The 26364-nt window shown below is 51.0% G+C and overlaps 1 protein-coding gene across 4 annotated transcripts in view; it reads right to left on the reverse strand.

The window, feature by feature from the left end:
- Positions 1 to 26364, reverse strand: part of Atp9a (ATPase phospholipid transporting 9A (putative)) — a 108482-nt gene that overhangs the window by 35113 nt on the left and 47005 nt on the right. For all 4 annotated transcript variants that reach the window (XM_059261968.1, XM_059261969.1, XM_059261970.1 and 1 more), the window contains exons 7-14: positions 24477 to 24571; positions 18873 to 18953; positions 17657 to 17732; positions 12229 to 12305; positions 10976 to 11136; positions 10430 to 10572; positions 8857 to 8969; positions 3080 to 3292 (exon numbers count right to left, since the gene is read on the reverse strand). In XM_059261968.1, the coding sequence (XP_059117951.1) occupies positions 3080 to 3292; positions 8857 to 8969; positions 10430 to 10572; positions 10976 to 11136; positions 12229 to 12305; positions 17657 to 17732; positions 18873 to 18953; positions 24477 to 24571 (959 nt within the window). The remainder of the gene's footprint in view (positions 1 to 3079; positions 3293 to 8856; positions 8970 to 10429; positions 10573 to 10975; positions 11137 to 12228; positions 12306 to 17656; positions 17733 to 18872; positions 18954 to 24476; positions 24572 to 26364) is intronic.

Raw genomic sequence — 26364 nt, forward strand, 5'->3', positions numbered from 1 at the left:
CTCCTCAGCAGGAGAGTCCTCCTCAGCAGGAGAGTCACAGGCACACCCCGTGCCTGGCTCTTTTACTGACTGATCGTATGTGACTCCGAAATCTGACTCATCCTTACATAGAAAGCGCTCTACCAACTCTCCCCAGCCCATCAGACACTTCAGACAATCCCGTCCCTTCTGAATTCTCCTCAAGATTTTGCCTCTGGTTGATAAATAATACTCATGTGGAATGTTTCCTTGCTTTGTTGAGACAAGGTCTCACTGTGTAGCCCTGGCTGTCCTGGAACTCACTCTGTAGCCCAGGTTGGCCTCAAACTCACGGAGATCCGCCTGCCTCCACCTCCCAAGTACTGGGACTAAAGTCATGCGCGGCCACCACCCAGCGGTACCCTCCTCTTATGGATGGGTACTAGAAGGGTGATGGGTGATGAGTGATGGGGAATGTGCCTTGCTGGCAGAGTGCTTGCCCAGCAGGCCTGAAGCCCTAGGTTTATCCCCAGCACCAGGTTAACCAGGCATGGTAATACATACTCATAATCCTAGCACTTGGGAAGTGGAGGCACAAGGGTCCAAAATTTAGGGTCATCCTTGGTTACATGGAGAGTTTGTGGTCAGCCTGGGCTACATGAAACCCTACCTCACAAAAGAAAGACGGGGTTCAGTGGAAGAACACCTGCCTTGGATCCAAGAGCCCCCGGTTCGATCGTCACTACTGGGGAGGGGGGTGTCAATTATTCCTTTGGGCATGTTAGATGGCTCAGTGGTGAAGGCACTTGCCACAAACACCTGCTGCCCTGAGTTCAGTCTCTGGAGAGAGAATGGATTCCTGCAACTTGACCTCTGACCTCCACGTGTGCATCACGGTATGCTTGAAACCATATATACATAAAAATAAACTGTAATAAAAAAAATTAAGCTGGGTGGTGGTAGCGCACGCCTTTAATCCCAGCTCTGGGGAGGCAGAGGCAGGTGGATCTCTGTGAATCTGAGGCCAGCCTGGTCTACAGTTAAGAGTTCCAGGGCAGCCAGGGCTACACAGAGAGACCCTGTCTCAAAAAAGAAAGCTGTGCCATGCTCCTCCCCACACCCCCAGGCTTACTACACACACTAAAAAGAGAAAAAGCCACTCAGCTGGGAGGTGAGCATAAAAGGGTAGATTGTTCTATTTTCCCAGTTCTGATTCACAGTAGAGGGTAGGGAGGACCCATACCGAGGCTGTAAATCCATAGCTGAATGCAGACGCGTCAAGATGTCCAGGGCTGACCGTGCACAGGCAACAGACTTAGGAAATCCTGCTTCTTCAACAGGAAATGAGTACCCTGGAGATTACTCCAGCCACACAGGAGCAGCAGCCCTGCTCCCCAACGCTCCAGCAAGCTAACCTTGGGCTTCTACAAGGCTTAGTTGACAGTGAATTTCAATGGCATTATGGGACCAAGCCAAGTTCAAACGGAATTCCCCGGGGACTCAGAACAGTAGGGCTTTCTTGAAGACCTCACATGTGCAGCAAGCCCTTCTTCCTGTCACATGGCATGTTTATATAAATACGCTGGCATTTCGTGTAGAAGCCAGATCTACACAGAATTATCAGTGGCCACAGCCTTTGTGGATTATATCTTATTTTTCCCTTCTTACCTATATTATAATAAAGATATGAACTGCATTTAAAAATTAATAAAGTTGTGTTTTAAGAAAAAGTATAAGGGGCAAGTGAGAAGGCCCAGTGGGTAAAAGCCTCCCTGTTTAAGCCTGGTAGTCTGAGTCCAATCCCTAGAATCCACTGAAGAAGGAGAGAAAACAATTCCCAGAAGTTGTCTTCTGAACTCACATGTGCACCATGGCTCTCACACACATCATACATCTACACAAATAATAAAAAAGGGAGGCTGGGAGATGGTTCGGCGGCTGACAGCCTGAGTTTGGACCCCAGAACCCACATGGTGGAAGGAAGAAGTAACTCTTGGAAGTTGTCCTCTGACCTCCACACATGCATCATGGCACATGTTAATACATACACACATATGTAAGTAAATGCAATAAAAAACTGTTTTTAAGTATCAGATCCTCCAGGACTGTGGAAGACTCCAGAGACGAGAAAAAACATCCCTTTTGTTGTTTTTAATCACAAATCAGAAACTTAACAAGACAAAGTGAATCCCATTTAGAGCAGACAATGAAATAAAGCATCTTCCCTATGTGGAGACACCCCTAAACCATGGAACACACCCACCCCCACAGCCCCAAAACAGACACAGTGAGGCTCAGCAGAGAGCAAGCTGCCGTGGTCCACCTGATGCTTCTCCACAGCTGGCCGAGCACGGCCCACAGCCAACGGTCAGACACTGTGCCGAACATCAGTATCTCAAACTCCAATGTCATCACATGTCCACACATGCTCCTGGTCCCCAGTCACTAACTACCAAGAAAAAATACCATCCTATCTCACAACTCAAACCCTGCAGGGTCTCAATTCCATTCTTGAAAGAAAACAAGATGTAATGATCTAAAGCTAATGAGTTGAAGAAGAAATGTTGATGTCCACTTACTACACCAGAGCAGAGCCCAGCCCTGCCTCCCTGTCCACCCACTCCACTTACACAGGGTCCCCAGCTCACAAGTTGAGAGTAGGCACATTTCACTCATAAAACACCTGGCTTGAGTATCAGTGGCCATAGTCAACCAGGGCTTTTGGTTTGAGCTACCCCACAGCACCACACCATTAACAAGGAAGTCTCTCCCACAGGACAATTTCTTCTCAAAAAAGGAAAAGAGACAGATCTGGAACGAAGACATCCTGATATCCCTTTACCTATGAGCTCAGAAAGGGCTTACACAGTGCCATATCCCATCCACCATGAGCCACAGAGCTCTGGTACTTTGAAGCCACCAGCCCAGGCTATGTGAGACACTGTCCCAAAACAAAAATAAAACAAAAACTGTTTCTAGAATCAGGTGCCAAGTTTTGTGGGCAGGAGGGAGGGAATCAAGGCAAGGCCTAGAATGTGGACAGTTAGGACCACCTAGAACCATGACTGACCCTTGCTGAAGTCCAGGGATGAAGGTATGGCTGCGCCCTCCCCGGGGTTACCTCATCTGGGCTGGATGCCTGGTACACACGGCAGGAGTCCTCAAACTGCTTTTCAGCCTCAGCCTGGTCCGTCACGCCATTGGACTCATACACAGGTGTGACGTTGTGGCACAGGGCGATGGCCTTCACAGCCTCATGCACTCGGCTGCTCATGGTCCTTCGAACCTTGGTAGTGACCGTGGGACCCTTCTGAGCCGGTGGTTCCTGGGATTGCTAACGGAAAGGAAAAGGAAGGGGAGATGAGCAGAAAGACCAGGGGTCTGGACATCACGTCACGTTAATGGTGGTTAGTGTTTCCCTCCTACTGTTCAGCACGCAGGACTCCTGGCTTATCCATGCTCAAGCACCTGGGTTAAACACCAATATAAAACAAGAGAGAGACACCCAATGTCAACACACACATGTCACATGGGTCCTTGGCTCAGCACTCAGTGAAATCCAAGTCCTCTTCCCCAGTGCAGGGCCCACGGGATTGGCCACTGCCCATCTCTCTAGGTTCCCACACCATCTCCCCTCCCTGCCCCGGGCACACTGCCTGGGATCCCATTCCCTCTGGATTTCTGCAAGAAGGGCTCGCTCAGTTTCACCACACGGGTCTCCATTTGAAGGTAAACTCAGAGAGGCCCCTGTAACTCCCTAACCCTCTCAGCCCTACTCAGCCCCTCACAGCAACTCAGGCTCCCCTCCGCTATGTCTTGGTGTCCTCAGTACCTAAGCCTGGCTTGTCCACGTGAACCTTCTCCCCACTGGCCCCCAAGAGCAGAGGCTGCCACTGTGCGTTACTCGTCACCGTATTCCCAGCAGCCAGAGCAGTGCCTGGCAGGAGACAGGTTGCTGAATGAGTGGGTAAACTGAGTATCCACTTCCGCCTGGAGGCACGGCACAATTCACAGAGCGAACGCCCAGAGAGCACGAAGCCCTGGGTTCCATCCGTAGCATCCATAAAATATGGCATGACACACCTGTCATCCCATCGCTGGAGGAGGAGAGGGAGGAGGACCAGAAGTTCAAGGAGGCTAGCCTGGGCTACAGGAGACCCAATCTCAGTAGGTAAATAATAAGCAAACGAACAATCCCCGAAGTAGTGGTAGGGGAGTTCTCAACATGTTTTTCCTCCATGTCTAAGAAAAAGAAGCATTAAGGCCTGGGGAGATGGCCCAGTGGGTCAGGGGCTTGACACTAAGTCTGACAGATCAGGCCTGATCCCCAGGCCCCACAGAGAGCAGAGCAAAGACTCCTGAAAGCTGTCCTCTGACCTCCACATGTGTGCCTGGCACATGTACACACACACACACACACACACACACACACGTGTAAAACAGATAGGAACTCCTTGGAGCTGAGCAGGAGGTCAGAGTCACTGTCTGGGACAAAGGGTTGCCTACCATGGCTACGCAGGAAGCTAGAAATGTTTATGAAGTTCCTAGATCCCGTGTTCCATTGAAAGCGTGTACACCCGGGAGGAGAAAAGCCCCGTGAGACTTTGCCACACATGATCCTTAATACCTATGACACATGGTTGGTCCAAACAGAAAACAGATGGCCTGAGACACAAGAAAATGACATTCATTACATTTTTAATACTATTTTTAGCAGTGGCATTAGGCTCCTTGAGTAATTAAACAATTACTAAATTATTCTAGTCACTGTGGGGACACACAGGGCTCTGGCTTCCTGCTCTGTTAACCTCTGGTGTCAAGAGCACGCAGGTTGCACTTCCAGGTCAAAGGTCACAACATGGTAACAATAATTAGAGTGAGGAATCAGAACTCCGATTTCGACAGCTCATTAGTCAGATGCTTTTAATTACGAAGATTTTACCTTTAAAATTATCCAGGGGCTGAAGGTTTAAGAGAAGTCCCCCTGCTGGAGAGATGACACTTTCTAGCGGTCTGCAATTTACGTTCTGGTAAACGTATGTGAGGGCGCGCCGGGACAGGTTTCCGTTTTTTGCCCACACCGCTCAGCACCTGGACTGAATCACTGCTTAAGATCGGGTCGACAGCAAAGCCCCCGGCGAGGCAACGGCTGGGACTGGAGAGTCTGAGTCGCCACAGGCCGGGGAGAAGCTGAGCAGAGCACCTACCTCCAGGGACAACTTCCGGAGTGGGAACGGGCCAGATTTCAGGGTGCCAGGCTAGCTCAGTCAGTACAGCAGTACCCAGGGCACAGTCAGGCAGTACTGTAGTACTCAGGGTACAGTCAGTCAGTACTGTAGTACCCAGGGCACAGTCAGTCAGTACTGTAGTACTCAGGGTACAGTCAGTCAGTACTGTAGTACTCAGGGCACAGTCAGTCAGTACAGCAGTACCCAAGGCACAGTCAGTCAGCAGTGCCCAGGGCACAGTCAGTCAGTACAGCAGTACCCAGGGCACAGTCAGTACAGCAGTACCCAAGGCACAGTCAGTCAGCAGTACCCAGGGCACAGTCAGTCAGTACTGTAGTACCCAGGGCACAGTCAGTCAGTACTATAGCACCCAGGGCACAGTCAGTCAGTACAGCAGTACCCAGGGCACAGTCAGTCAGTACAGCAGTACCCAGGGCACAGTCAGTCAGTACTGTAGTACCCAGGGCACAGTCAGTCAGTACTGTAGTACCTAGGGCATAGTCAGTCAGTACTATAGCACCCAGGGCACAGTCAGTCAGTACTGTAGCACCCAGGGCACAGTCAGTCAGTACTGTAGCACCCAGGGCACAGTCAGTCAGTACTGTAGTACCCAGGGCACAGTCAGTCAGTACAGTAGTACCCAGGGCACAGTCAGTCAGTACTGTAGTACCCAGGGCACAGTCAGTCAGTACTGTAGTACCCAGGGCACAGTCAGTCAGTATTGTAGTACCCAGGGCACAGTCAGTCAGTACTGTAGTACCCAGGGCACAGTCAGTCAGTACTGTAGTACCCAGGGCACAGTCAGTCAGTACTGTAGTACCCAGGGCACAGTCAGTCAGTACAGCAGTACCCAGAGCAAACAGACTCTGTGTGCACAGGATCTGGCGCTTCTGCTGTGGTTTGGGATGGGCCAACCCACACTGCAGGGGTTTGTGATCTGGGAAAAGAAACACCTTCCAAGCCAGGCCAAGAGAGCCAGGACAGCTGGAGTCCCACAAAGGCCACAGTCTCCAACCAGGGAAGCCACTCCTCAGGCAACCAGAAGGTGGGGGTGGCGGCAGGTCAGGGTCACCTCCATTTCCTACATCAGTGTCTTCCCCACTCGGAGAGGAAATGGTCATGAATGCAGAGGCTATCTCTTTCCATTGTTCAATCAATGGCTCCTGCAAGCCTGTGGGGCTCAGCTGGTAGAGCATCTGCCAAGCTCACATGAAGTCCTGGGATCAATCCCCAGCACCACCAAAATCAGGTGTGCACACCTGTCATCCCAGAGGTGGAGGCAAGAGGTCAGAAGTTCAAGGTCATCCTGAGCTAAAAGTCAGAGGCCAGCCATTGCTACATCAGACTTTTATTTTTATTATTATTTTCATTTACTCTTTGGAGAAGGGAGGCGAGAGTGTGCATACCACAGTATGTGTGTGGAGGTCAGAGAACAACTATTGGGAGGTGGTTCTCTCCTACCACGTGGATCCCTGGAATGGAACTCAGGTCATCACGCTTGGTAGCAAACGCCTTTACCAGCCTGAGCTATCATCAGCCCCCACATGAGACCATGTGTGTGTGTCTGTGTGTGTGTCTATGTGTGCGCACGCACACATCACAGAGCCTCTGGTGTTGACCACTGTGACAGCCGCGTACTCCCATATGGAAAGGTGGAAAAGCTTCACTCACCTGACACCGTGTTCATCTGTATCAACGTCAGCCCCACAGACCCTTTAACCCACGCACACTACTTCTTACTTTAAAAATACCAAGGGAAAAACAAAACCAGATGTAGCACCCACAGAGATGGGCAAGGGTTTTTTTACCCTGGAGAAAACTCCCTGGTCCTGGTCATCCTAGGGAAGGAGAAAAGCAAAACATACCAGTGTTCATGTGTGAGTACAAGCCTGCGTGCGTGCGTGCGTGCGTGCGTGCGTTCGTGCATTTAAAATATATGTATTTTAAAATGTTGGATGGGCTGCTGATATGGCTCAGCGGGAAAAGGTAGGGTTGCCAAGCCTGACGACCTGAGTTTGATCCCTAAAACTCACATTGCAGAGAGAGAGAACTAAATGGACCCCTGCATATTACCCTTGACTTCCATGTACACACCCTCACACAAAAACATAAATGTTAAAAAACACTTTCAAAGCGTTAGATGATTAATCATCAAGCCAGGGACTTCCTCCTACCCCCTGTCCTGGTAGGAGTTTTATCTCATGATGAACTGGTCACTTTCTTGCTGTTTGTTTGGCCTTGTATTAATAATCTAGAGTTTTCCTTCCAGAATGTTTGAGACTACTGTTCTCTTTACAAGGACAGTTTAGTTACAATCACACTCTACACTGGTCACCTGGGCGCTCGTAAACCTCCGTCTGCACTGGGACACACGGAAGATAAACAGAGACAGGATTCTAGCTCCTTCTGCAGGACGTGTCAAGGTCCGCACCTGACAAACGCCCATCTGATAGATTCCCCGGAGGTCCCCGGGTCAAGCTTACGGATCTCAGGGGAGAGGTCGGTGTTGTGTGAATTTGGGAGGTGGAATGTCAAACAAACACACACTAGTCTTCTCTCCCTGTGCCCGTGTGTCATCTTGTGGCTGCTGCCTTGGGGCCTTCAGATTACACACCAAAGCTCTCGAGAGCACGGCCAAGCCTCACCTCATGCAGCAGTGCTCACAGTGGCCGCTCTGTCCTGTGGGACCACTGGGTTCGCCTGCTGAAACAGGTGTCGGGGTAACAACCAGGGCTTCCAGCCCTGACCCACACTATACCAACCAGGGCTTCCAGCCCTGACCCACACTATACCAACCAGGGCTTCCAGCCCTGACCCACACTATACCAACCAGGGCTTCCAGCCCTGACCCACACTATATCGTTTGGAGCTGCAAATACCACCCTTGAAGGCTAAGGAGGCCAAGGAGACGGTTCAGTGGGTGACCTGGTTCCTAGAACCCACATGAAAAAACCAAAACAGCATAAGGAAGTAGAGACAGGAGAATCATAGCAAGTTCAAGGCTTGCCTGGTCTACACATGAGTTCCAGGCATCCAGGGACACAGTGGGGCCTTCTCAACAAATCAAACAAAGCAGGACAAGCCCCTGCTGCTAGAACAAGAGACACACAGCCAGCCAGTTCTGGTGACTTGTAAGTCTGCTGAAAGCCGTTGAACTGTACCTTCAACAGGGCTCAATTTCTTTATAAAGTATATCTCAGTAGTCATTTACAAATATAGAGTGGCTGGGCATAGGGGCACACGCCTTTAATCTCAGCACTCAAGAGGCAGAGGCAGGAGGATCTCTGTGAATTCGAGGCCAGTGTGGTCTACAGAGTGAACTCCAGGAAAGCCAGGGCTACACAGTGAGACCTTTTACAAACAAACAAACAAAGAAACAAGTGAAAGGCCAGAGAATACACACAATTTTTTTTAGTGTTCAGGAGATCTGAGGCTATAGCTCAGTTGGTAGAGGGCTTGCCTAGAATACACAAAGTCCTGAGTTCGATTCCTCAGCATAACATAAACCAGATATGGTGGTGCAGGCCCTTAATCCCAACATTCAGAAGTACAGGCAGGGGATCAGGAATTCAGGGTCATCCACAGCTATGTAGTGAACCTGCAGCCAGCCTGGGCTAAAAATAATTAAACTGTCCAGCCAGTGACGGACACGTCAAAAGCAAGGCTTTACCTGGGTGTAAATACTGAAGATGTGACTCTGCACTTCGTCCATGGAGTCGAGGCCGTAGGCCACTGTGCCCAGGTGCAGCCGCTTGAACACCATCTCGTTCTGTGTCAGGGTCCCTAGAACACAAGAGGTGCAGGCATTCAGTGCCTCGTGCTGGCTTCAGTGGAGAGGGGCCCACTCTTCTGAAAGAGCACCCCAGTTTCCATGGGGACAAGACTGAACCTATCCCTGGGGCTGTCAATCAGGGTGCTTGAACATTCCCTGAGTTAAGATGGTGGCACGAGGCAAACACTGAGCCATCAGCCTAAACTGAGCAGGAAGATACATGGACAGATGAGCAAAGAAAGACACGTGACCGCCGTGCCAGAGCCCCATAGGAACCAGTCCAGGGGCTCCGTGCTGACACATCTGGAACTTTCCCACTTCTCTCCTTGCAAAATCCTGGCTCTTGCTGGAAAAAAAAATGGCCCCAAAGGCTCAAGTGTGGAGGATGTGGTCCCGAGCTGCTGGCACTGTGGAGGGTGATGGTTCATGAGGGCTCTAACTTCATCAATGGATGAGCCACTGCTGAGTTCACCCTGAAGTGAGGGGCGGGGGAGGATCCTCCTGGTATACGTTTTCTGGACACACTATAATCACCTGGGAAGAGAGTCTTATGAGGAATTATCTAGATCAGACGCCCATGTGTATGTCTGAGGGGACTGTATTGATTATTAAATGATATGGAAGGAACCAGCCCAATTGTGGGCAGCACCATCCCCTAAGCTAGGCATCCTGAACAGTGTAAGAGAAGAAAGCCAGCTGAGCAGTGAGAATGTATGCACACATTCTCTCTCTGCTCTGGACTGTGGGTGTGCCATGACTAGCTGCTTCGGAGTTCCTGCCTCGACTTCCCTGCCTGATGGACTTGACCTGGAACTGTGAGCTGAATAAACTCTTTCTTCCCTAAGTGGCTTCTGTCAGAGTGAAACCAAATGAAACAGAAATTCATCTTGTTCCTAGACCCTCTCTCTGCTTCCTGACAGCCAGTGAGGGTGTGGCTTTCCTCCTGCACCACAACGCACCTGCCTCACCACAGACCCAAGGCACTGGAGGCAGCTGGCCAGGGACTGAGACATTGGAAGCCAGGAGCCAAAATGATCCCTTCCTCACTTGTGTTTGTTTTCTTTCTGTTGTGTCAAGACAGCAAAAGCACAAAGTATGTCAACAACTCTGCACCTCCAGAGAAGGCGCTCAGCCTGTCCTGGGCCTGCCTGTAGACAACTCCTTCCTGCCTCACGGGCTGGTGTAACTCTGCACCTCCAGAGAAGGCGCTCAGCCTGTCCTGGTCCTGCCTGTAGACTATTCCTTCCTGCCTCACGGGCTGGTGTGGGAACGAACTGAGGGGCATGCTCTGCACGTCAGCCGTCCCATGCAGGTGTCCACCGACATCGGCGTCATCGTCACCACACACTCCCTCTTCACCCAGTAGTGAGAGAGGAAGAGGCAGCTGCAGCACCTCTCCCACCTCCAGAGAGAGGGCCGGGAGCTACCGGAACCCCACCCAGCCCCTCTCTGCCCCTGCAGAGGTGTTCACCTGTCTTGTCTGTGAGCAAGTAAGAAATCCTGCCCAGCTGTTCAGGAATTGTGCTGGAACGAACCACGGTCCCGGGGATTTTTGAATCCCTGCGAATCACCCAGCTGTACACGATCTTGCCCATGTCCAAGTTCACACGCAAGCTAGGTAGGAAACAGAGCAAAGGGTTACCAAGACATCTATAAACCACACAGACTGTACACGTGTGCTGTGCACATGGAGACAGAGCCCTACCCATAAACCACACAGCCTGTACACGTGTGCTGTGCACATGGAGACAGAGCCCTACCCAGAAGCAAGAGACACCACAGGCCACACAGGCATTCTGCACAGTTTCAAGTCACTTAGAGTACAGGAAGGGAAGCTTTCCATTTTTAATCACTGGTCCGTGGACAAGGGAGACAGCTGAGGGATAAAGGTGCCCAGGGCCTTGCCGATGCCAGGAAAAGCAGTCTACCACAGAGCGACAATCCTGTCAGGACCAGGCTCCCTGAATGAGTCAGAGGAAAACACTTTCGGCGCACACTGACGCCGTCCCCAGCGCACCTGATGGGAATGATGTTGGAGAAGAGGAGCAGAAAGCGGATGATCTGTAGGTACCAACGGCCAGCGAAGTGCTGCAGGGCCACCATGACCAGCGACACCACCACCAGCGCACCGAACAGGATCTTGGTGAGGCAGTTCACCTCCAGGTCAAACAGGCCAATCTGGGGACAAAGCACAGGGCGCAGAGGATCGGGGTGCAGCCCACAGCCGGATGGAAAGCGGGTTTCGACACCTGCACCCCGGCCCCCACCCAGTGAGGCATGTGATATTAGAAGCTGCGGCCCCTTCTAGCGGTGGTCTAAGAGCGAGACCTCAGGGCCCTGACACACCTCATCATCAGTGTCTCTTCTGACTTCAGATTTAGACTCAGAAACCCAAAGCAAGTGGCCACAGTGCTGGGCTGATCTCCACACTGCATGGCCTCTACCATGCTGCACTGGGGCCCTGCTTCAGTCCTACACTCACAGTCCCATCCCACACCCCAGAAGTCCAGGCCTACACAGCTGGGGGGCTGACTTCCACAAGCCAGTACAGACAATGCCGTCATTTTAACAGCTGCGTACTTGGGGGCTGGGGTGTGACTCAGTGGCAAAGTGCTGGCCCAGCACGCACAACACCTAGGATTCCAGACAAGCTAAACCAAACTTCTGTGTTTTTATGTGTCTCAAAAGGCAATAAGGACACCAAATCCATAATGTCCCAGGAAAAGGCTCAAACTTCAAGTCAGCAACAGTGTAAGGAAAAGGTCAGTGCTGGGGTGACCTTGACTCAAGTCTGGGAAACAACATCCACTCGTGCTACTGACGTGGTAAACCTCTTCACAATATTCTGTTTACTGTTTTATAAACAGAATCTTGCCTCTTGTAACACAGGCTGGCCTTGAACTCTCTCTGTAGCCAAGGATAGCCCTAAGCTCCCAATCTGCCTGTCTCCACCTTGGGAATGCTGGGGTGGTGGATATGTAGCACCACACCCAGCTTGCAACATTCTGACTGAAAAGATGGAGATGGAGGGGGCTGGGAGGGTCAGGGTGTGCAAGAAGGGAATGAGGTGAAACGTTGATGGGACATATGTCTGCTACACATGCACACTCAGAGGCTCGCACGCACGCACGCACGCACGCACGCACGCACGCACGCACATACACTCGCTCTCTCATCTGACAATCAGCCAGTGCAAGGCAGATTTAGAACCCAGGCCCTCATCCCCAGTGCCCATCAACATGGATCAACACGTGCTAGAGTCTCACATACCTTACTCCTGGGATCAGAAGTATTCATAACACTCCGAAGTTCTCTGCCCGTGTAAAGAACCACACCTACAACAGTGCCTGGAACAAGAAACCAAGTCCGAATTAGCATGGCGGCAGAGAAGGAAGCGAGGAGGAGGAGGAGGAGGGAGGGAGGGAAGGAGGGAAGGAAGGAGGGAGGGAGGGAGGGAGGGAGGGAGGGAGGGAGGGAAGGAGGGAGGGAGGGAAGGAGGGAGGGAGGGAAGGAGGGAGGGAGGGAAGGAAGGAGGGAGGGAAGGAAGGAGGGAGGGAGGGAGGGAAGGAGGGAGGGAAGGAGGGAGGAGGCAGGGAAGGAGGGAGGCAGGTCTATAAATAAACAAGCCCATCCCACAAGCTTGAGGACACTTTCCACACCCTGCTCACAGCCAGGGTACAAGACGTCAGGAACCATTGATCCAAAGAGGCACTGAGCAGTGGGGTGCCACAAGTCTCGGGCAATGGCTGAACTTCAGCTGGTCCACAGTAAAGACATCCCTAGTCCACAGACACACTGCAGCCTTCACTAGCCACGCAGGCCAGCATGTGTTTCATGCAACAGTGAAATGCAACGTTTCTATGGTTACCTATATATAGCTCAAGGCTGGCCTATGGAAGCAGCATCCTCTGATGGCGGGTGAGTCAAGGGTAGGAGCTTATCTCCTGTGCCACTAGCCTTAGAAGCATCCAGAAATACCCAGAACCTTCCTATGTGCATGGAAACTTAAAACTGCCTCCCTCTGTCCCTGGCTCATCCTCTTGCACATCTGCTTTCTGCATGTCGACCTAACTTGGCCCTTTGAAGGAAACTCCTCCTCAGAACTTCCCTCCTCCTCCTCCTCCTCCTCCATCCTCCAGGTACATGAAGCAAAGTCCTCACTCCCTCTAAGAGAAAATGGTTTATAGAAGAAATGCAAACAGCAAGGTGTATAGAAAAACATTCAACCGAGTGAACTATCAAAAGCATTTTCCCTACACTGACGACCGTTTGAAAGGCTAATGTGACCTGGTGTTGGCCGGAAAGAGGGAAAACGGACCTCGAGCACACACTGGCGGCTAGCTTGGAAAGCGGCACCATCTATTTTGATGGAAATCTAACAACACTGCTACAGTTAACTCTCCCATTTCCCATGTGTGAAAATGATCAATGCAGGGAGCCAGATGATAAGGAGGCCGAGGCCATCTCCATCAAGGCGAGTGGAGGATGCCACAAGGAAACCCAGCAGAGGAAGGGTGTTGGGGGGGGGGTGCACCTTGTCAGCTGAGGGCACCCAGGTGAAAGGCTAAGATGAGGAGAGGTAGACCCTGCTGGGAAAATCTGAAAATGAACATCACGTTCCCTGCCGGGAAAGGCAAGCTCCTCCCCTCCTCCCTCCCCCTCAGGACCACCGCTGCACAGGGGTCTAAAGACATCTGTGAGGAGGGCCCACCATGCTGGCGGCACTGGGACAAAGGCCTGAGTCTAAAGTGCTTGGCCACGCCTGCAGTGAGCACACAATGAGGCTCGCTCGCTCGCTCGCTCGGGAAGCTCAGCAGATGGCAGGGCAGGAGGGCTCTGTGCATGGCACTCAGCAGATGGCCAGCTCTGGGGAGCGAGGGCACCCCACCCTCAGCCTGTTGCTAGAGCAGGTGGTTGGACAGCGGGACCCCAGCCTGGGCTAAGCTGAAGTGGCCATGTGGTGACTCCTCCTCTCCTACACAATGCAGCCCTGCCTGGACCCCCGTGCCCAGGGAGAGGATGGTAAAAATGAGTGGCACCCCAAAGGGCACATCCCTCACTCCAGCCCAGCCATGTGGGTGTCACCAAAATGGCCCTAACCACCCAATGCTTCCACTAGCTTGGCACCAAAGCTCTGTTCCAAGAGACTGGAATTCCAGTTTTACGTTCTGTGTGGCTGCCACCCAGGGAAGAGGGAGGCTCAGAAGGCCACTGCTGTGCACTGACCTGGTCCACAGCCTGCGTGCAAAATTCAGAGCTAGTCATTATCTTTTAAAGAGTTTTTGTTTTTGAACAAGATCTCATGTAGCTCAGGCAGACCTCAAACTCACTACATAGGTAAGGACGACCTTGAACTCCTCATCTCCTTCCTCTACTTCCCGAGTGCTGGGATTACAGGCGTGCACCACCAAATCTGGTTTTTGTGATGCTGGGGATCAAATCCACGTTTTCCTGCTTGCTAGGCAAGTGCTCTACTGACCGAGCCACATCCCCAGCACGAGTCCACAGCTCTAGCGCCACAGCTGTTCACACAACCCACTCATGTGAGTGCCCTGCACATTCCACAGCTGTTCAGATGACCCACTCATGTGAGTGCCCTGCACAGTCCACAGCTGTTCAGATGACCCACTCATGTGAGTGCCCTGCACAGTCCACAGCTGTTCAGCATAACCCACTCATGTGAGTGCCCTGCACAAGCTCCAACCTCTGACCTCTTCCTGTGTCCTCGATTTCTCTTCCTGCTCCTTGCAGCCTGCAGTCCGTGATCCTGCCAATCCCCCCAGCCCACTCCTCACTCCACTGAGCTCCTAGAAGGGAGTGATCCTGCCTGGTTGCAGGGTTATTTTGTAACCCATTTATTTCATATGCTAAGCCTCTAAAGGGAGCCCCCAGGAATATTCACAACAGCCCAGCCTTGCTGCAGTCTCCCACCATGGATCTGGGGTCAGAGCACATGAGCCAGACTATAGACCAGATGGGCATTATCAGTCACATGGCACAGTGTGTGTCCATGATTAACTGTGTGTTGGTCATATGCCAGGACGAGACCACAAACTAGCCCTTTGCTACCCAGTCTGAGAAGCAACCATCTAGAACTCAGGGCCCCAAAGCACACAGGCACCACAGGAGCTGCCCAGCCCTGGAGTCTCCTCAACACCTCCCATTTCCACCACCCAACAGCATACATTGGATTGTCATGGCAACTACATCCTCTGCAGATGGATGCTGGCTGAGGCAGCTGGCAAGCTTTCTTATTCTTTAAAGATGCACTGGGTAACAGTGGACTGACCAGCACTAGGAGCTGAGTTCTACAAGGAACATATTAAGAGAGTCCCTGTGGACTGGCTGAGGTGAGTGCCACAAGGAAATGGCTTTGTGGTCAATTCTGTGTTCATATTACAGTTAACTGTCTACTGGGTGACACACAGAGAAACTGAAGCTGACTAGAACACAGGAAACGTCTGGTTCATTCTCGCTCCAAACACTGGCCTGCTGAAGGCGCAGCAGGCGATACACCAGAGCACAGGATGCCTGCCTGCTCCCTCTTCCCATAGACAGGAAGAACGCAGACCACGTGTTCCCATGAACGGCTCAAACTCTGTACCACCTACAAGATTCCAGCTTGTCTACACTCTTCCGGGAGAGGGCGCTCTAAGGCTGTGTGACCCCAAGCAAGAAGCTTGCCTACTCTGAGATTCAGTTCCTCGGACCACTGAATGTCTTTATTTCATATTGTAAAACCAGAATGAGAGAGAGAGAGGTAGCAGAGTTCTGTAAAGTGCTCCACAGTCTCCAAAGCAGCAGAGCGTGGTGTGGAATAGAAGCCTAACAAAGGCCTACAGCGAGGTGGGTGAGATGGCCCAGGGGGATAAGGCACCACACTGCCAACTCTGTCAACCCGAGTTGACTCCAGGACCACAGGGTGAAGAAGACAACCGACTCCAGAAGTTTCCCTCTGCCCTCCACACAAGCACCAACGTGGGACGTGTGCTCTTGCGGAGGACCCAATCCACTTCCACCGACATCTGTGAGTCCAGGTACCAGGGAATCAGACGCCCTCTCTGGCCTCATCTAGTAAATGTTTTTTAAAAAACAGAAACAAAAAACGAGTAGGAAAACTAAAAAGACTGACAGAAAAAGGACAGAAGGACAGAACACCGACGAGGGAAACAACCCCAGGCAGCCAGTGGTACCAGTCGTTAGTTTTTGTTTTGTTTTGTGTTTTTGAGACAAGGTCTCTCTGCATAACCCTGGCTGTCCTAGAATGTAGACCAGGCTGGCCTAGAACTCACTGAGATCCCCCTGCCTCTGCCTCCAGTGCTGGAATGAATGACCTGCCCCATCAAGTCCAGCCTTGTTTTTGTTTATTTTTAAAGGCAGGGTCTCACTGTAGCCCAGGCTAGGCCAGAATGGAAGACCCTCCTGCCATGGCCTCCGAGAGCTGAGTGTTAAGGGTGAAAAGAGACCTCCGGGGCTGCAGTGATGGCCAGTGGGTGAGACTGCTGCTCTTGCAGAGAACCTAAGTTCTGTTCCCAGCACCCCTGTAACTCAAGTTCCAGGGGATTGACCCTCTTTGGGCCTTCAAAGGCACCTGCTCACACATTCACATAAATAAAAATTGAAAAGAGAATTTCCAGTTCAATCATCAAAGCATAAAAAAGTCTCATGATCACAAATATCCACCAATGGCCTAAAAGCAAAGAACAAGGGCTGCTGCAGAGCTGGGGGCTGGGCACAGGCTGCTGCGTGTTCTGTGAAGCAGAGGGCATGCAGGCCCCAGGCACATGGCCAGGCCCAACCTCTCACGTCAGGGAGACGCCTGTCCCCAGAGGTGCTCCTCTGCATCCTGCTCCGAGCCTGTCACTGGTGTGTTCACGCGAGAGTCACAGAGTCCCTACCTGTCTTTATGCTGCAGGAGCCACGAGAAACACCAAGCGAGAGAAATGGGTGAGGGGCGATGAGAAGGGGAACACTGAGTCCTTTGCCTGGGATTATAACGCAACGTAATTAGACACTGTCCACCGCTCCACACTGTAGCACTGCACACAACGGTTGCCTTCTTCCACAAGACGACGACAACCTGAGCTCTAGTCGGACTGTGCTTCTGACCCTCTGTGCGTCCTCACCTTCCGAGCTCAGGTCCCTCCCTTGCAGATATGATGACTGCAGTCTGGGTACAGCCGAGAGCAGGCGATACCCAGAATCACCCACCACCCTGCATCATGCAGCCAGTATAAATCCCTACTGCTGTGGACCAGCCTCAGCATCAGCCCTCTGTGCTCAGAGTCACCCCAGTAATCAATATCAAAGCCACGATTCCCACCTCCCTCTGGTGTTTTCCATAGAGACCAGCCTTGCTGGTACTCTCCTGCCTCTGTCCCTGCAAAGAAACAGTCCCCACAGACATAGCTTCCAACCAGAACATCCACACCACTTCAATTTCTGGTACTACGACGTCAACTGAAGTGGCGATTACGGGCCATTTCCAGTGTAGATGCTGCAGAAGGTCCATGGGCCACACGTGTCTGCAAGTGTCCGAGCCATAATCAGATGTCAGCTTGGGTACCCAAAGGTGCTGGAGCAAGTGGGAACCTCATTTGACCCAAAGTTCATTTCCCAGCTGAGAGGTGACGATTCTAATTCCGGAAGGACTGGCTTCCCTGTTCAAACACTCCCACATTCCTCGGCCAGGGCTCACCTGACGCTATGACGGTGCCGGCCCACAGCGTGTTCTCGATGCTCAGACTCTCGCTGATTGGAGGGTCACTGTCTTCCTGAAAAGACCAAACACACACACACACACCGACAGTCATCCCCCACTTTCCACGGGGATGAGGCTCGGGACCCCGAAGATACCAAAGTCTGACGATGCTAAAATCCTTTCTACAAAATGGCAGGTTTGGGTTGGGGCTGTTGGGGGTGGTAGAGGCTTACCCGACGTACACAAGGCCCTGGGTTCCACACTCACTGGTACATATACACATACAATTAAACGGCAGTTTTGCCTTGCACGGTGGCATGCGGGTTTGTAATCTCTTAAGCACTTAAGAGGCTGAGGCAGGAAGACTATAAGTTCAAGGCTACCCTGTACTACCTAAAGAGACCTTGCCTCAAAAACCAAAAAAAGAAAATGCAGGATTTTGTGGTTGGGGTTCTGGCTCAGTGGTATAGTACTTGCTGAACATTCAGGAAGAACTGGGTTTGATTACCAGCGCCCGAAAATGGCAAGTTTTTGCAGGGAACTAACACACATTGGTTTATGCACTTTAAAATTGATTTTTGCCAAGGGTGGTTGTGTGCCTTTTATCTCACACCCTGAAGGCAGAAACAGATGGATCTCTTTGAGTTTGAGGTCACCCTGGTCTACATAGCAAGTTCTAGGCCAGCCAGGGCTACATGGTGAGACCCTGTGTCAAAAAAAAAAAAAAAAAAAAGGAGAACACGGGCCATTTAACTTCTGCTCCGTATGTCAATTTTGATTTTACATTCTAAAATAACAAATTCAATTCTATTTTCTGTTATGAAAGATCTGAAAACACCTTAAATTCAAAGCTGGCACATAGAGCTTGATTTCTTTGTGGCTTGGTTTATCTGTTTTGACAGGCTGGCCATGAACTCACAGCAGTCCTCCTGCCTCAGTCTCCTGAGCACTGGGGTTACAGGGATGTGCTGACACACCCTGCTGGCACAGAGGATCTTCAGGACAGAAGGGGACCCTGTGATTGTGTTGACGTCAGAACTAAAGCAGATGACAACATGTGCTGCTCTAGAACTCAGCTCGGAGCTGGGGGAACATTTCATCTGTCAGCCTTTACTCGGGGCTTTGGTAAGGAACCTTAGACACACACAGAGGTGTGCAGCCTTGGGCACCATCACGGCCATACACACTTAAGACTGGACGCAGGTCCACTCACCCTGGTGAAAGTCCCCAGGAAGTTGTGAATGTCGATGTTGGGTTCTTCGGCATATACATAAGACCGAATCTGCAGGAGGTCCTGTTCCAGAAGGAAAACACCCAGCTAAAAACAGGAGTCTGGAACCAAGATTTCAAAAGCAAACATATTGTATTTCCCAAATAAACCCTCCAAACTAGAGCAACAGAAGGGAGAAAACACTCTCTTCAGCTGGTGTGGGTGTTGCCGTGTACAAGCCCCACGGCTCCCGTGTGCAGACACCTGCTAACGTCATCCACCAGGCACAAGTTATATTGCAGAGAACAGCCAGAGCGGACAGCCGGGGCTGACTCATCCCTGACCTGCATGGCATCTCAGCCCAACGGCAACAGTTGCTCCCATTTAACAAGACGACACTAAGTATCTCCTGTGTGAGGCCCTGGGAGGAGCAGGAAAGGAAATTAGGAGAGCCTCGTGTCCCTTAGGATGGCGATCAAAAACAGACAGGTGCCGGCAAGGACGCAGAGACTGGACCGAGTCAGTGAGCATGAAAAACAGCACCACAGCCTGTGTGGAGAACAGCTTGGTGCTTCCTCAAGGAATTCCACAGACAATTACCACAGCCTTCCGGAACTCCATTTCTGGGTGTACAACCAAAAAAATCAAAGGCAGGCACTCAAGAAGATTTGTACTCATCCCTGAGCAACCCAAACATCCATCACGGAGGAATGGATAAATAAAACATTACACATTCTCTCTGTAGAACGTTACTCGGCTCCTAAAAAGGAAGCAATCCTGCCACACGCTACAGACAGGTGAACCTTAAGAAGATTGTGTCAAGCAAAACAAACCAGTCACATACACACAAGACAACCATGATTCCAGTTACACAGGGTCCCTAGAGTCCTCAGAGACTGAAAGCAGTGTTTGCCAGAGGCTGGAGAGGGAAGGCTGACGGAGAGTTCTGAGAAGGGGATGCTAATCACATTTCCTCAATAATGTGAATGCATCTAATGCCCCCCTTTTTTCTTTTTCATTAAATTTTTTTTCATTTATTTTCCATACCGACCACAGCTTCCCCTCCCTCCCTAATGTCCCTTTATACGGACTGAGATGGTACATTTTAAAGGGAGTACACCACATGTGTGCATGCCCAAAGGGGTCAGAAGTGTGTGTTTGACACTTGACGGAGTTGATTCTTTCCTCCTCGGGTCCTAGGGATGGGCCCATAAGCAAGCACCTCTACCCACGGAGCTTTCGCTACTGAGTAACAGGATCTGCTCCCAGAGCTCAAGTTCCCGGCCTCGTCAATCACCCACAGGTGCAGCCTCCCACACTCAGCAACCTCCACTGGTCACTCTTGGAGCCTCGCCTGCTCGGCAATGGTGTCTGTAGCAGCTATGGCCTTGCACACTTAGCTCACGACCGAATCCCAGCTCCTTCAGAGAGCCGTCACTAACGGCGGGCCTCCTTACCTGCGAGGAGGTCATGCCCACCACTGCAGCTCCAAGGGCTGCGTGTAAAGTAAGATGTGGAAAGGGCTGTGTCCCACACCTGCTTCCCAGTGGAGGCCACCACCCTCTGAAGGACACCGCCTCTCCCGGGACCAGAGACCCCTGAGCTGTCACCGTGCCCAGCTCTCCCTTGAACGCATTCATCTACTATGGCTTCCCCCTCTCCTCCTTCCTCTCACCCTCTGACTTTTCACTTTTTACACTTTATATTCACCTCTGTTGAGGGTGTGTACATGTGCTGGGCACACACATGGAGGTCAGAGGGCAGTTCTCTCCTCCCACCTTGTGGATCCCCGAGACTGAACTCAGGTTTTCAGGCTTGGCAGCAAGTGCCTCTACCTGCTGAGCCGTCTCACTGGCCCTGACTTCTTCATTTCAACAAAAACCTTTAAACCAGACTAAGATGCTGAGGCCTCCCCCAGAGGGCAAGGCTGAGGCCGCCAGGTCGTCCGGAGCCAGGCAAGCTACGGTGGTTGTGTTGCCTAAAAATCATAGCTTCTGCCAGTGGCTGCTCTGAAGAAACCCAGCCCGACCTCCTAGAGATACTATTTTAATTTTTGTGTCTTCGCGGAGCTGGGGACCAGATCTGGGGCATTATGTATGCTCGAGCACTCGGCTCAGAGCGACCCTACTCTTGTCCCTTGGAAAGCTTCTTCCTATCTCCCTCCACCACCACCACCACCTGCTATTTCAAGGAAACACAGAATAGTTTACAGGGAAAGGGGAAGCAAGGGCTCCCTTACTAAATAAATCTTATTTATTTGCTTATGTATTTAGAGACAGGACCTCATGTAGCCCAGGCTGACCGTCAGCTCACCGTTTAGGCCAAGGATGACCTTGATCTTCCGGCCTCTACCTCCTGGGTGATGATACTGAGGTGTGTGCCACCATGTCTAGCCTCTGTGGTGCTGAGGATCAACCCAGGGCTTCGTGCATGTCAGGCGAGCAGTCTAGCAAGCACAATCCCAGCCCAATAAACCTTACCTCAAAACAAGGATGCACCTGGGATAGAGGCAGTGGTGGAGCGCTCACCTGGCAGATGTGAGGCCCCGGGTTCAACCAAGATACAGACAAAAAACTAGCAGGGCAGTGGTGGCGCACGCCTTTGATCCCAATACTAGAGTTAGAGGCAGGCGGATCTCTGTGAGTTCGAGGCCAGCCTGGTCTATAGAGCAAGATCCAGGACAGCCAGTGCTACACAATGAAACTCTGTCTTGATAAACAAAACAAACAAACAAAAACCAACTAAATAAACAGAGCTGCCTAGAATGTTTAGGGCCCTGAGTTCAATCAATAATACCACACACACACACACACACACACACACACACACACACACACACGCTCATGTGCACCTACACATGTAAAGGAAATGGACGCCTTGTGACAGTCTTGTAAGATTATAATTTTTAATAATTTTAGAGGACAACGTGAGTGATTTGAGACTGTCATCCCAGCATTTAGGAGTCAAAGGCAGAAAGGTCAAGAGTTAATTACAATCCTACCTCAAAACAGCAAAAAAGTAAACAAACAGTTCCACAATCCATCAGGCCATCAAGCAGATTGGGGCTGCAAACAGCAGCTGGAGAGGCCTGGTAGCTAGTGCAGGCCACGGGCCCCCTCAGGCAGGGCCTGCACTACCTGGGAGGCGCCGTGCATCCCAGTACTGATAAGAAAAGCCACCAGAGATTTCCCTACACACAGAACCAGAGTGGCAGGGAAGGTCTGGTCCTGTCTCCGGAAACCATCACCAGCCATCCTAAGGCACACATCTCTAAGAACAACTGAGAAAGATCTGGAAAGATGAGCACCTACTCCACAAAATCTCCTCTGGAGAAAAGATAAGATCCGGGATGGAGGCTGAGAATCAGGCCATCTCTTTCTCCCATGACTTCCCAGCTCGATCAGCTTTTAATCAGGAATAGAGTAATGGACGACCGGGGAAGATTTCCCCAGTAGATTCCTTTGACCCCGATGGAATTTTTCACTCGAAGAGAAAAGAACTACAAAAACACTGCTCCTCATGACCCCTGCAGGCCTAACGGGGCAATGACTGTCCCACAGACAGCAGATCCAGCAGCATCTTATCTACTTTAAATGCCGCCCGCCCAGGCCTGGCCCAGACAAGGGCGAAGTGCGTGTCTGTTAGAGCACGAGGCCGCGCAACACTCTGGCACCAAAACTCCCCAATCATTCTAAGGATCACATTCCTCTCTCTGGGGAAACTCCTACCAGGAAATAAAACACAGCCCCAGAAGATAAGAGCAGGGTCCCATTCTCAGATGAACTATCTCAGAGGCAGGGCGGTTGCCAGGGCTCCTGGACCACAGCTAGAAATGCGCTCTGGAGCTTCTCGTTTAAAAACAAACAGAAAAGTCGTGAGTATGAGGGCCACGTTAACCATCACACTGGTGCCACGGAGACACAGCACCTGCACCTGCCCACGCCTCCTCTCCACTCCGAGCCCAGGAAGAGTGGCATTCCACTTAGCCATTCCAGGATGCTTGTGGCAGAGCTGGTCTGTGGGTGTTTAAATTCTATTTGACATCGGGCAGTGAGGTGGTTCAGTAGGTAAAGGTGCTTGTGTCCAATCCTGACAACATGAATGTGATACCCAGGACCCACATGGTGGAAAGTGAGAACTGACTCCCCCAAGTTGTCCTCTGACCTCCCATATATGTGCAGTGGCATGTGGGCCTACACATATAGACATACCCACTAAATAAATAAAAATCAAACATAAATTTAGACAGGGGCTGTCCCTACAGCCACCTGATACTATCCTTTGGGCATAGCAGGACACACAGTAGTCGGTGGCTACCGGAAGGAATCCTGCCTGGAAATGGGTAGGGAGGGAATGCCAGGTGAGGGTGATCAGAAAATACGGGATATAGCTCAGTGGTAACACAATTATCTAGCATTCAAGGCTCCAGGTTCAATCCCCAGTACAAACAAAGGAAATAAAAGGGAAAAAAATCAATACCAGTCAAAACCAAAATCAATACAGGCACCTGTGGACTAGAGAGACACTTATTCACAGAGCCTATGTGACGGGCCTGCCCCTAAGAAAGAGCATATCTCATGGAGGAAGGCACAGTAACAATCCAAGGCAGCCACACACTTGAGCCCTAAGAGGCCAGCGGTCAGAAGGACAGTCACTGAGGTCAGAGCAGAGACAGTACGTGTGGCTGAGGACGATGGCAAGGCCTGCTGTCTTAGTCACTGTTCTATTGCTAGGAAGAGACCCCAGGACCAAAGCAACTCTCATAAAATGAAAGCATTTAACTGGGCTTGCTTACATCATCACCATGGTGACAGCAGGGTGGCAGGCATGGTGCTGGAGCAGTGGCTCAGAGCTACCATCCCCACCCACACCCAGTGACACACATTCTCTGACAGGCCACACCTCCTAATCCTTTTCAAGTAGTTCCTTGATGACTAAGCATTCAGTACATGAGTCCATGGGGGGCATTTTTATTCAAACCACTACACCTGCAGAACAGGATCTCAGTATGATGAACAGCCTCTAGCAACCTGTGAGTCTCGACAGAAGCTGTGTATCAGATATCCTGCATATCAGATATTTACAATTCATAACAGTAGCAAAATTACAGTTATGAAGTAGCAATGGAAACAATTTTATGGTTGGAGGTCAGCACAACATGAGGAACCGTGTTAAAGGGTCACAGCGTTGGGAAGACTGAGACCCACTGCTCTAGATGCTCTTAGCAGAAGGACCACATGTGGGGCCTTCCCTTACAACCTAGGAAACTGGCAACATCACACTCAGAAGCGCTCACTCCTCATGTGGGGGTTGGGCCTGACTTTGGTACAATCAGGTAAGTGGAACCAACACACTCAAGGTTCTCCAGTTCCCCCACCAGCCTCACTCCACATGCCACAGGTGTCCCGTCCCCCATGTCCCCCCCTCCTTCTCCCCGGCCCGACCTCCAAGGACATCTGAGTGTGAGGACCAGGCTGTGACCTAGAGGTCAGAAAACAGCTCTTTCACAGGTCCCCCTGGCCTTCCTGGCCTCCAAGGACAGCTAAGTGTGAGAACCAGGCTTTGACCTAGTGGTCGGCACACAGTTCTTTGAGAAAAGCTACTCACAGCAGCCGTGGGGAGCCTCTGTGTGCAGGCCACCGGCAGCCGAAGCTTCCAGTCTGTCTCTCCATCCAGCTGGTCCGTGCGCAAGAAGCAAGATCCTGCAGAGAGATTTGGGCACTGTCTGACTGATGTCTGTAACCCAAGTGTGCTTCCCTCAGCAGCTCTGGGCAGTGCCCAATCTGGTCCTTGAAGAAACGACTTGCAGGGAAAATAAATCTCCACTTCCTACCCCCTCCACAAGCTCTGGATTCAAATCCTCACTCAACCACTCACTCATAGGACTAGGGTTAGGCCCTTGACTTGGCTGAGCCATCACCTGCCCTTACACGTAAAAAGAAGAGACATTCACCCTGTTGTAACAATCCAGCAGGGTGATGATGGGACAGTAGCCTGTGACCACTCCTAAGCAGGGGAGTAGGTGTTTCCAGACCCCTTCTCGGGGACCACATGGATTTGGATCCAAGGTTTGTCACTCAATGGCTTGGTTCCCTGTGTGCAGGAACGGAGACAGGAAGAGTACCCACTCCAAGGGTGTTACAAGGGCTAAAGAGCTGAGCCATGGGCTCAGGACATGGTTACTGTAAAGAACCATGCCAGGGCCTGATCTTGCTGCAGGGCAACCCCACTAACACAGAACCCCCAAATCCACAATGCTTCATTAATGACTAACTGATTTAGAGACAGAGTCTCAAATTTCCCAGGTTGGCCTTGAACTCACTACATAGCCAAGGATGACCCTGAACTTCTGACCCTCCTGCCTCCACTTCCTGAGTGCCGGGGTGACAGGTGTGTCACCATGTCTGGTTTTATGCAGAGCTAGGGGTGGAACCCAGGGCCTTGAGCATGCTGGGCAAGCACTCTACAAACTGAGTCACATCCCTAAAACTTCCTGAAGATATCAACTCCACAAGAAAAACCCTACACAATAAAGCTTTGTTTCAGGCATACAATCTCAAGTCTGGAACACCTCTGGTCCCATGAGGGACACTGTAGGACACAGGCTTGCACGTTTTAGGGACATATACCTCAGCGTGCCATAAGCTCTGTGGCAGTGGATCAGACAGGAAGTGAGTCCAAGTTACTACACAGTTAGCACTTCTGAGCATTAGGGCTGGGAAGACCCAAGTTCAGATCCCCAGAACCCACTTAGAACGGGATGTGGTAGGGCAGTTTGTTATCCCAGCCTTCTTACTTCAAGAATGCAGGCTGAGGCAGGAGAATCCCCAGGAGTTCAAAAACCTTCCAAGCACTGAGGCAGAGCACAGATAATCATATAGGTTTTGTGTGTGATTTTTTTTTTTTTTTAAATAAGGTCTAACTATGGAGTCCTGGCTGGCCTCCAACTCCACGCAATCCTCCTGCCTCAGTCTCCTGAGTGCTGGGATTACAGGCATGAATCAGCATGCCCAGCTTTACTGTGCTGTATTTTCTTAAACGTTTATTACATCTATTTACTTGTTTTGTTTTTTGTTTTGTTTTGTGAGGAGGGTGTCACTCACACCGCACAGGCACGTGTGGAGGTCGGAGGACAACATGCAGGAGTTGGTTCTCTCCTTCACCTACTCACTGAGCCATGTCACCAGCCAAATTTTCTATGTTTTGGTATTTCACTGGTTTGGGTTTTCCGTAGCCCCGCACTGACCTGGGAACTTGTTAGGTATTGACTCTTCAGGTATTAGAGCAATCTCTGTCATTTGCCAATTACCTACGATCTGGATGCTTAGTGTGTTTCTTACTTGACGTTGTTCTTGCTGATTGTAGTTCCATTTTTGTTTATGTTATTACCCTTTCTTTCTCCTGGACAATACTTGATAATCATTCTTATTGTATATAGTTTTGTATTAAGTTTAGAACCCTTTTATTTAGACAAAAAAGGGGAAGTGTTGTGCAA

The sequence above is a fragment of the Peromyscus eremicus genome, chromosome 4 (genome assembly GCF_949786415.1).
Source record: "Peromyscus eremicus chromosome 4, PerEre_H2_v1, whole genome shotgun sequence".
Lineage (NCBI taxonomy): Eukaryota > Metazoa > Chordata > Mammalia > Rodentia > Cricetidae > Peromyscus > Peromyscus eremicus.